The sequence below is a fragment of the Poecilia reticulata genome, linkage group LG4 (assembly GCF_000633615.1).
Source record: "Poecilia reticulata strain Guanapo linkage group LG4, Guppy_female_1.0+MT, whole genome shotgun sequence".
Lineage (NCBI taxonomy): Eukaryota > Metazoa > Chordata > Actinopteri > Cyprinodontiformes > Poeciliidae > Poecilia > Poecilia reticulata.
The window spans coordinates 5,223,483-5,235,111 of record NC_024334.1 but is presented as its reverse complement, the minus strand read 5'-3'; the positions used below and the strand labels follow the sequence as shown (position 1 = coordinate 5,235,111).

General features: G+C 42.1%; 1 protein-coding gene and 1 pseudogene across 3 annotated transcripts in view; both read right to left on the bottom strand.

The window, feature by feature from the left end:
• Positions 1-1,606, bottom strand: part of LOC103463218 (zinc finger protein 665-like) — a 9,269-nt gene extending 7,663 nt beyond the window's left edge. Inside the window, exons 1-2 of one of the 3 annotated variants that reach the window (XM_017304282.1) lie at positions 1,180-1,605; positions 840-1,146 (exon numbers count right to left, since the gene is read on the bottom strand). In XM_017304282.1, the coding sequence (XP_017159771.1) occupies positions 840-1,146; positions 1,180-1,295 (423 nt within the window). In that variant the 5' untranslated portion in view covers positions 1,296-1,605. Of the gene's footprint in view, positions 1-839 lie in introns of all 3 variants that reach the window. The other 2 variants (XM_017304283.1, XM_008406455.2) reach the window with 2 other exon arrangements.
• Positions 1,607-5,501: 3,895 nt separating this feature from the next.
• On the bottom strand, positions 5,502-8,643 carry LOC103463219 (zinc finger protein OZF-like; annotated as a pseudogene).
• Positions 8,644-11,629: the final 2,986 nt, after the last annotated feature.

The following is an 11,629-nucleotide window of genomic DNA, read 5'->3' as shown; positions in this document are numbered from 1 at the left end:
TGCCCCCCCCTTGGCCCTCCCAACTTTAAAAGTCTAGCTCCGCCACTGATCTAAATGTGATCAGCATTGCGTCATGTTTTTGGATCCACTGACTGATGATTTATTTGGTTTTAATAGAAGTGCAAATAAATGATATTTAATTGCATTTCTTGATTTGCTGTTTTTAAAACTGTAGTTGTGGGTGGAAGTACAGCCGCCAGTGTTTTCCAGTAACATAATTACCCAGGAATATTGAACGTTTCCTGTCAATTTAACATCTTTGAATAAAAACGGGCTGAACCCGAAACCCTGGAATCCTGAGAGATAATAAAAAACATTTGGACTTTTTTACTTCCAACTTCTGAAAAACTGAACTTGAACAATAAAATCTCTGCGAGGATTTACAAAACTGATCAACCGGAAGTCATGACGTCATTCCAAACCAAAGACAAAAAGCACCGGAAAATAACCCAGAAGAATATAAAAACATCTAATCAGCATCAGGAGAAAATATGTTTTAATTTTCCAGTTCTAGACACTAAAAGTACAAAAAAATGTATTTAAGGGCTAAAAATGGGATTTTGCATAATTTGTCCCCTACATCCATCAGGTTGATGAGATTTTAACATGAATTTGTTTTTATGTGGTTTTGTGCCCTAACCTCTAAAACCACAACATTATGAAGCTTTTGTGATTTATGATACCATGAAAGGTTTTATAAATCACAAACTCTTAGCTTCTGTTTGTGTGAAATAATAAAACAAAGGTTTCAGATTTAGACCTCCAGAGTTAAAAATGGTCCATATCCATTAATTACAGCACAACTTTAAATCTAGACAAGCCTGAAACGGCAAACAGACCTGGAGGTTCCGAAGATTTGGGGATCCAGTGAGGATCCAGCGGGGATCCAGTGGGGATCCAGTGGGGATCCGGCGGGGATCCAGTGTGGATCCAGTGGGGATCCGGCGGAGATCCAGTGGGGATCCAGCGGGGATCCAGTGAGGATCCAGTGGGGATCCAGCGGGGATCCAGTGAGGATCCAGCGGGGATCCAGTGGGGATCCAGCGGGGATCCAGCAGGGATCCGGCGGGGATCCAGCGGTCTGAGCCGCAGATCGTCTCTCCTCCTCCCGGATGTGGTTTATGTTTCTCCAGCAGCAGCAGCAGCAGCAGCAGCAGCAGCAGCAGCAGCAGCAGCAGCTGGTCTCTGATGATGAACCGAAGAGTTTGTTGCTGCAGACACAGAAACAGGCAGAAATCATCTTCTGATCGACGACAACCACGAAGAAGCCTGCAAGCTAACGCTGCTAGCGCCATGTCGTTAACTTCCGCCGGAAGTCTTACACGGAAGTCTTCCCCCAGAAACAGACAATGCGCTTTAATTTCCGTCTCCCGCTACAAGTTTCTATTTTCTCCAAACACTTATTTTTAACTTGTTTTGAGACATAAAACATAGACTGTTGAATTGAGCAACTTTTATTCCGACTTTATATTCTGAATAAACTAATTACATCTACAGTTATAGTCTTCCAGAGCAGGAACTCTTAGTTTGTATTATTAGAAACTGTGCAGTACTCAGTACTTTTACAAGATAGATAGATAGATAGATAGATAGATAGATAGATAGATAGATAGATAGATAGATAGATAGATAGATAGATAGATAGATAGTTAGTTAGTTAGTTAGTTACTTACTTACTTACTTACTTACATTGATTTATCAACCCAGAAAAACTACCTCAGCAACTACTTTTTAGACTCTTATTCTCCCAAACCGGAAAAGGAAATGGACCAGAGAAAACTTTAACTTCTCTACCTGGACAGGAATATCTGGTTTATTTACTTTGGATCAACATTATTAGCTTTTTCTTCTTTTGCTCTTTCCTTGGGTTTGTTATTATTATTTTATTTGTATTTCCTTTTAATTCCTGTGAAGCACATTGTTTTGCCTTGTTGCTGATAATTTGCTATAGAAATAAAATTACTTTTACCTTTATATATTAAACTGCCTAATAAAGTTTATTTATATAACATATTTAAGCAACAAGATGGTTCAAAGTCCTTCCCACCATAAAGACATCACACAGTAACTAATTATGGAACAATAAACTTTTTTAAACATTGTAAAAAGCCATCATCAAAATCATCAAGCAAATATACAACAAATATGTTTATGAATCAAAAGCAGCTCTAACCAGGTGATCAGTCTTTGTTTCCCTGAACTCCCCAGAATGAAGAAACAAATGTAGAGTCATAAAAGCAGGGAGCAAAAACATGGCTGCCAAATGCAACTAAATGCATTAAAACATGAAAATTACTTAAGATAGTTTGATAAATTAAGACAGAAAAAAAGTAGGAGTGTACCAAGACTATTTAAATAAAGCCTCTGAGTCCAACAGGCTTTTATTTTGAAACTCTTCACACTGAAGCAGGGGCAGGAACTGACAACGTGAAATATTAGTATAAATGTAGTAACATGAACATCATAAAGAGTAGACCCACATTGGCGCAGGAAACACGGCGGCCATCTTGGAGGGGTCATCCCTCCTGGCTAAACCAAAACAGCAGGCGATGCCTCAGCACCGCCGGACATTTCTGTTCAGATCATCGGAGTATTGACGTGAGATCTCAGGGGACAACGTTTCACAAGTAAGATGGACATATTGCCGTTTATATTATGTGAATAGAATATTACTAAACTGTATTTATGTCCACCGGCGAAAACCCAGCTAATATTAGCTACAGCACTTGGTGTAATACTGAGGTTCAGCTATGAAGGCTGACCCAGAGTAAATCTTTTATTTATATTTACAGGTCCTTCACAAAAAATTAGCATATTGTGATAAAGTTCATTATTTTCTATAATGTAATGATAAAAATTAAACTGTCATATTTTAGATTCATTGCACATCAACTGAAATATTTCAGGTCTTTTATTGTTTTAATACTGATGATKTTGGCATACAGCTCATGAAAACCCAAAATCCCGTCTCAAAAAATTAGCATATTTCATCCGACCAATAAAAGGAAAGTGTTTTAATACCAAAAAAGTCAACCTTCAAATAATTCTGTTCAGTTATGCATCAATTCTTGGTCAGGAATCCTTCAATGCGGCATGGAGGCCATCAGCCTGTGGCTCTGCTGAGGTGTCATGGAGCCCAGGATGCTTCGATGGCCTGAAGCTCATCCAGACTGTTGGGTCTCTCAAYTTCACAATATCCCACAGATTCTCTATGGGGTTCAGGTCAGGAGAGTTGGCAGGCCAACAGTAGCACCATGGTGAGTATACCAGTGGTTTTGGCTCTGTGAGCAGGTTGTGCTGAAAAATGAAATCTTCATCTCCATAAAGCTTTTCAGCAGATGGAAGCATGAAGTGCTCCAAACCTCCTGATAGCTGCTGCATTGACCTGCCCTTGATRAAACMCAGTGGACCAACACCAGCAGCTCCCCAGACCATCACTGACTGTGGGTACTGGACACTGGACTTCTGRCCTTTTGGCATTTCCTTCTCTCCAGTCTTCCTCCAGACTCTGGCACYTTGATTTCYGAATGACWTGCAAAATTTGCTTTCATCCGAAAAAAGTACTTTGGACCACTGAGCAACAGTCCAGTGCTGCTTCTCTGTAGCCCAGGTCAGGAGCTTCTCCCGTTGTTTCAGGTTCAACAGTGGCTTGACCTTTGACCTGGGGAATGCAGCACCTGTAGCCCATTTCCTGTACACGCCTGAGCACGGTGGCTCTGGATGTTTCTGCTCCAGACTCAGTCCACTGCTGGAGGTCTGGAATCGGTCCTTCTCCACCATCTTCCTCAGGGTCACCTCGTCTCGTTGTGCAGCGTTTTCCTTCCCCCTGAGGAGCCTTGATACTCTGTGAACAGCCTATTGGTTCAGAAATGTCTTTCTGTGTCTTGTCCTCTTGCTTGAGGGCGTCAGTGATGGCCTTCTGGACAGCAGTCTGGTCAGCAGTCTGACCCATGATTGTAGTTTTGAGTAATGAACCAGGCTGGGAGTTTTTAAAAGCCTCATGAATCTTTTGCAGGTGTTTAGAGTTACTTCGTTGATTCAGATGATGGTTAACGGCTCGTTCAGAGAACCTTTTCATGATATGCTCATTGTTTGGGTTTTTATGAGCTGTTTGCCAACATCATCAGTATTAAAACAATAAAATACCTGAAATGTTTCAGCTGGTGAGCAATGAATCTAAAATATGAGTTTAATTTTTATCATTACATTATGGAAAATAATTAACTTTATCACAATATGCTAATTTTTTGAGAAGGACCTGTATATATAAACATGTGCATTTAAATATGAAATGTATAGCCCAATATATATTTGTATTAATGTGTATATTTATATAAATATGTATTGACATTACTACATAGATATTTATAAAATCTATTTGTGTGTTCTGTAAAATAACCATCATAGATTAAATCAGGATATTTAAATATGCTGAACCACATATCAAATTCAAAAATACTTTAAATATAACAGTTTGAATAAGGTTTACAGCAAAAAAGTGTGAAAATCTGTTTAGTATTTAGCAAGTTGCTATTAAATGTGCTGATTCTTCTATGTGCCTGCCAAACATAACGCTGCTCCAAGATGGCCGCCCTGTTAGCAACAATAGGCAAGAGCGGTGCATGATGCGTCTACTCTTTATTATGTCTAAGGCACAAACAACCACACAGAAAAAAGTGGATTTTATCAAAAAATTAATAAAAAAAAGAATTTAAATGTAAAATCTTAATTACACATCAAGCTGACTGTGTAAACGTAGCCTTAGACACTGGTAGAAGTCAAGCGGACGGACATTACTTTGTCCAGTTTTCAGCAGCCTGCAGTAGTAATTCACTTTGATTCTGATTTCCTGGTTCCTGCAGGTAACCAGGAAAACCCAAATTGGAGCTTTATCTGCACGTCTCCTATGAATCAAATGGAATTAATTTTCTTGCGAGATGTCTCAATCAGGGCTGCACAGTGGGGCAGTTGGTAGAGCTGTTGCCTTGCAGCAAGAAGGTTCTGGGTTCAATTCCCGGCCTGGGGTCTTTCTGCATGGAGTCTCCATGTTCTCCCTGTGCATGGTGGGTTTTCTCCAGGTTCTCCGGTTTCCTCCCACAGTCCAAAAACATGACTGTTAGGTTAATTGGCCTCTCCAAATTGTCCCTAGGTGTGAGAGTGTGTGTGCATGGTTGTTTGTCCTGTGTGTCTCTGTGTTGCCCTGCGACAGACTGGTGACCTGTCCAGGGTGAACCCCGCCTCTCGCCCGGAACGTTAGCTGGAGATGGGCACCAGCAACCCTCCCAACCCCACTGAGGGACAAGGGTGAAAGAAAATGGATGGATGGATGGATGTCTCAATCACAGCGTTTATTGTGACACCGATGCATTCAGCCATTCATACAGCCACAGCTGCCCTGGAGCAGACTGACAGAAGTGAGGCTGCCATGCACAGGCACCACATGTTGGGCCCTCTGACCTCTCGGTTAAACCGCCTCGTCTGTGTGAGTTTTCATGTGGGCAATTAAATAAAGGTTCTTGGTAAAACCTTTTCCACACTTCTGACAGGAGAAAGGTTTCTCACCTGTGTGAGTTCTCATGTGACGAGTTAATTGACATTTTACTGCAAAGCTTTTTCCACATGTAAGACATGAATATGGTTTCTCCCCTGTGTGAATCCTCATGTGGAACTTCAGATTACCCTTTAAACTACAACGTTTCCCACAGATCTGACAAGAATAAGGCTTCTCCCCAGTGTGGGTTCTTATGTGCTGGGTCAAACTGCTCTTCATGATGAAACGTAGTCCACAGGTCAAACAGGAAAAGGGCTTTTCACCGGTGTGAGTTCTTATGTGTGTGAGCAAGGCACTTTTCTGATTGAAACTCTTTCCACAGGTTTGACACATAAACGGTTTCTCTCCTGTGTGTTTCCGTGAGTGAACTTTGAGACCTGGTTTCTGAGTGAAACTCTGTCCACAGATCTGACAGGAGAAAGGCTTCTCCCCTGTGTGACTTCTCATATGACTAATCAAAGTACCTCTGGTACTAAAACTTTTTCCACAGGTTTTACAAGCATAAGGCTTCTCTCCTGTGTGAGTTCTCACATGAGTAGTTAACTGACTCCTGCTAGCAAAGGTCTTGTTACAAATTTCACATGGAAAGGGTTTCTCACCGGTGTGTGTTCTCATGTGAAGAGTTAAATTCATCCTCTGAATGAAACTTTTCCCACAGGTCTGACAGGAGAAAGGCTTCTCACCGCTATGAATCTTCATGTGGTTTTTTAGATGACTGTTGAGAATGAACTTTTTGGCACAGGTGGAACATTTAAAGGGTTTCTCACCTGTGTGGGTTCTCATGTGTGCCATCAGATACTTCTGAGTGAAAGTTTTTCTACAAATTTTGCAAGATGACAGATTATAATTGGTGCCACTTTTTCTGTGCCTTTTTAGTTTTGTTTTGCGACTTCCCTCGTCTTGCTCTGACTTTTCCGTGCTGGATCCAGAGTCGTCTTCATTGCTTTCTTCCCGATTCTGGTACTCGGCATCAGCAGAGTTCTGGTCCGTGTTTGGTTCTGGTTCTTTCAGGTCATCGTCATCAGAAACGGGACCCATTAAAGCCGCCGGTTTGAGGTCGCTGTTTGGTTCTGGCTCTCTGGGGCGGTGCTGCTCAGGAACAGGACTCATCTTGAAGGTACACATCTCTTCTTTCAGAACCAGTTCTGCGTTCTGACTGACACACAGCTCATCCTGTTCCTCTTTGATCTGCACAGATTCTACTTCCTCCTGATCCAAACGCACCTCCGCCGCTGGGCTGCAGGGCTGCTGGTCCGTCTGAACCTCCTCCTCCTTGCAGATGTAATGCTGCGGGACGTCTGCAAGCAAAACAAAGGAAACGGATCAATGTGGCTCAGAACAACGCCACACTTTATCCACCATGTTAACAGAAGCCATCTGCACTGGAGAGACTCCTGTGTTGCGGGTCTAGAACTAACAGACGCGACTCCAGCTGATAACCAAGTAGCTGGTCAAGCGGCTAACATTGCCTGTGTGTTGCCACGAGTTTATTTTCTCAGATTTCACTCGAGTGTTTGAGGAGGAAAAATAAACTTTCACTGCGCTCCGATGTAAAGATGAAGAACAAATATTTCACAGTTTTGCGTAATTGTTTTACAAGAGCAACTGATTCTCAGCCAAACTCCACAGAAAACAAACTACGGTGGAAAAACCGTGTGGCTCTGTTGTCTTCGCTCGTCTGTCTCTCCGTCATCACTCCAGCACGGTACTCCTCATTTGCATAAATTGCACAGTGGCCAATTAAGCTATAAAACATGCAAACTTCTAATAAAACACTTATTCACAATAAAACATTATTGTGAATAATGTGAATAAGGTTTAGGTGGAATGTAATAGTTCCACCTAAACCTCAACTGCACTAATTAAACAGTAACTGAATATTTTCTACATTCTCGGCCCCCCCTGGTTTCGCCCCCCACTGCTCCCCTCTGCCCACCCGAGCGCTCTCGCTCCAAAACAAGCAGACGTGTAAATTAAAACAATGAAGGTTTTGTTTTTATTGTGTTTGTCACTGTTAGAATCCCAACACGTTCTAAGAACATGCCCGCAGCATGACACCACCTCCACCAGCAGCAGCCAGGACAATTCGTAAGAGGAGGAATGGATCCAAACGTTGGTCACGTGACACTGATGCAGTGAAGGATTGTGGGTTTCTTAACTGAAGCAGAGAAATAATGTTAGAGATTCAGGAAACCATCGACGTCTGTGACGGAGAACAAAGGCTACAAACATGAACAATGATTTTCACTGATTAGCAGTTTGTCCTACAGTCTCAGCTCTGCGCATTTTAACCGACCTGCCGCCGTTAATCGCATCAGTATTTGAACTCTGACAGCTTTAGCTCTGTAATCATCGCTGTTTCACATGAAGCTGGCTGGTCTCCACACCGCCTGCCTGTCTTACAGCCTCTGGCCAGCAGGGGGCCTCTGTACCCAGCAGGCCTGGATAAATTCACCCCCAGGTCTCGTTAACCTTGATCTGCCAGTAAAACCGACAGCAGAACCCGACCGGTACCGAACCTGCTCGCTGTAAGCTGACCCGGGGTCTCCAGCTGAGGTCCAGCAGCCTCCGCTGCCGGTCGATCTCCTCCTCGTACTGGACGATGGTTTTTTCCAGCTGGGTGAAGATTTCTTCAGCAGCAGCAGTTAGTCTCTCTCTGATAAACTCTCTCAGAGGCTCAACGGAACACATTGTTGCTGCGCAGACTCACAACACACCTGGACACGGCGACAGCTGCTAGCAGGATGCTAACCAGCTGCTAGCAGGATGCTAACCAGCCAGGATGCTAACTAGCTGTAGTAGGCTAACGTTGCTAGCGCCTTTGTTTTCCTCCACCGGAAGTCTTGCCACCAGTTTCCGGTGTGACGCCTGACTTTAGGCGGAGCTGTTTTACCAAACAGTGAAAAAACGTGTCTGAAAAAGCAGTAAAATACGTTTTTCGGTATTATTTGTGTTTGAAACCCGATTTACAGGAAAGACTTTCTTACAACTAATCCGAAAGATGCCGTGGCTCTTCAGTATTTAAGCCAAATAAATGAATTACAGGCCATTTAATACGAGTGATGCTCATTGCATTGGGTTTCAGGTCCTCACCTGCCTTTGCAGCGTCACAGAAACTCCATTATTTTCTTTTTTTAGTTCTGCAGCTGACGAGCTTCGCTTCGTTCTCTTCAATAAATAACCATAAATCAGATCTTTCTTCTCTAAGAAGCTGTGCATTATGCTGCAGTCTAATAAAAACCCGGATTTATTTATTCAGTGAAAGCAACAGAAAGCAGCTGTGCAGTAGATCTTTGCTCTTTTTACTCCAAGCTACCAAAATACCCACTTTCTGCTGGTTTGAAATGACAAATTACCCGGAAGTGATTCTGACCTGATGACTGACCACAACTTTAATGTTTTCCTATTAGCCAACCATTACATACAAAATGTCTCTTCCTTATTTGATACAGAGGAAGAATGAGTTACATTTGTTTTATAAGTCTTTGTTTTGTGGAGTCAAAAATGCCTTTAAGTTATTAAAAAAACATTTGTACTTTAATGCAGAGAATTTTTTCTGTTGTAAACAATTTGCTACATTTTCAATTATTTTTGGGTCATTTGTTGTGTTTTGTAAGTATGTAGTGTGAAGACATAATGTCTACGTCATGGTACCCTTTAGATGTTGATTGTATTCATATTGATAATGATAAAAGTAAATAGATGAAGTTGAGACCTGAATGTTTGCAGTGTCTCCCCCTGCTGGACGGAAGCCGTTCAGCTCTGGACAGGATGAGACTTTCAGCCTCTGACCTCTGAAGCAAAGTGTTCATTATTTCTGTCCTTTTATTTTGCTTTCCAGTTTTATTTGCTCTGTGATTTTGTTCATCTACCTCATCATAAACCAAACCAACTTTCAAATCATCTAAAGTTAGAACGTTTAATAATTATTATTTTCATAAGGAGCTCAGCTCGACCACGTTGGTCTGAACTGTTCAAAATAAATAAATCCTTATCTACATGTGAACATCAACACTTTATTTTAGAAATACACAAAAGCTTTACATGGTTGTTTGTGTTTAAAAAACAGTTTTTACAATAAATTATTACAGCTTTGACAGCTTGAGATGCATTTTAGATTTTGAGCAGAAAAATAGTGAAACAGCAGAAAAAAGTCAAAAGTCAAACTACCATTCAGACGCCAACTTCAGCACCACGAGGCTGAAACCTGAGGAGCAGAAATCAGCTCAACGTTCACTGGGTTTCTGCAGCTCAGCTTTTCCCACATTAAAATGCCATCAGCAGTAAATGTTTTATACTTTTATACATTTTTATGTTTCCTTCCATTCTAACTCAACATTTTTCAGCTCACTGTGTTTTTCTGGATCTTTTCCTCAGGCTGGTAGATGTTATCAGCTCAGCCCTGGAGCTGCAGGCGACAGGTCACCCAGTAAGAACATTTTAACTCTGAGGTTCAGAGTTTATACCTTGAACTGAACTAAATCCATCCAATGACTTGTTGGAAACTCAACAGCAGAAAATCAGTTAATCGTCTTCATCATTTATTGAGAAGCAAAGAGCAGGATTCTTTTTATTCTACTAAACAGAACAAGGATTTGATCAGAATCAGAAAGGGAGCGATGAATGGAGGCTCAGGCTGCACAGTGGTGCAGATGGTAGCACTGTTGCCTTGCAGCAAGAAGGTCCTGGGTTTGATTCCCGACCCGGGGTCTTTCTGCATGGAGTTTGCATGTTCTCTCTGTGCATGGTGGGTTCTCTCCAGGTACTCCAGCTTCCAAGGGAACAGAAGCTCTTCCCACACATCTTGTACATGAAAGGTGTCTCCCTGTGTGACTGTGAAGTTTCAAAGTGTTTAACAGCCTCAAGGCCTTTCCACATGTCTCACAGGTGAACAGTTTCTCACCGGTGTGGATTGTGATGTGATGCTTCAGGGTTTTGTTTAACTTAATCTTTTCCCACAGGTTTTGCATTGGAAGGGTCTCTCTCCTGTGTGCGTGGTCAGTCAGCTGACACTTCTGATGGAAACTTTTTCCACACTTGTAACACATGAACGTCCTCTCACTCGTGTGGATTTGGAAGCGACACGTCAGCTGCCCTTTCTGTGTGAAATTCTTTCCACAGGTCTTGCAGATGAATGGTTTCTCTCTGCTGTGCGTTCCCATGTGGTGATTCAGGCTGATTTTCACTCTGAAGCTTTCCTCAAACATTGTACATGTGAAAGGCTTCTCACCTGTGTGGATTCTCATGTGAACAAGCATGTGGCCTTGAGTGATACTTTTCCCGCAGACGGTGCAGCTGGAGCAGTTCTGTTTCTTACACTGGTCCCTGGTCTGTAGTCAGATCTGGTTTGGGTCTTTAGAGCCTGGGGAGAGCAGTGCGCCCCTCTGGGGTTCTCTGAGTTCTGCTTCTTCAAAAGCAGCAGCCATCTGCTCTTCATCCTGATGGATGAAGAGATGAAGAGACGCAGAGTAACATCAGTTCTGCCTTCACTTGCAGAGATTTTAGAGCCTCTGGATCTAAACTGGAGATCCTTTGCTGGTTGCAGAGCAGATTGATTCTTCAGGCTTTTTAAAACTTTCTTCTGGTCGTCTTATAAAATGAACTCTGCAGCTCCTGGTAGTTAGTTATGTGTTTCGCCTCCATGCCGGTAAATCCTCAAGATTATTAGAGAAATCTTTTTTACCGAGATAATAGATCATATTCTAAATATACGCCTATTCTTTCAAGATGCCTCGTCTGTTCCAGCCTATTTAGGGCGTTAGCTACTGGTTGTGATCCATTTTGCTTTGGGTTTTGAGCCGGAGAAATCCACTTCCGGACCTCCATCTGAATTTTGCGCATCATCCGGATCACGTGAAAGTGGCGCTGCAAACTGGCATTGTTAGTTTCTGCATTTCCTGTTTTTAGCTGTAGATTGTTGATCCACTTTTTTCCTCTTTTTTCAGTAAGTTTTTTAAAATTACCTCCCTTGTGACCAACTACCTTCAAAACACGAAAATAACGTTCATCCTTCTCTCTATTAGAACGGTTGGAACAACCGTACAGGACTTTAGACATTTTGATGCTGGATCAACAGAA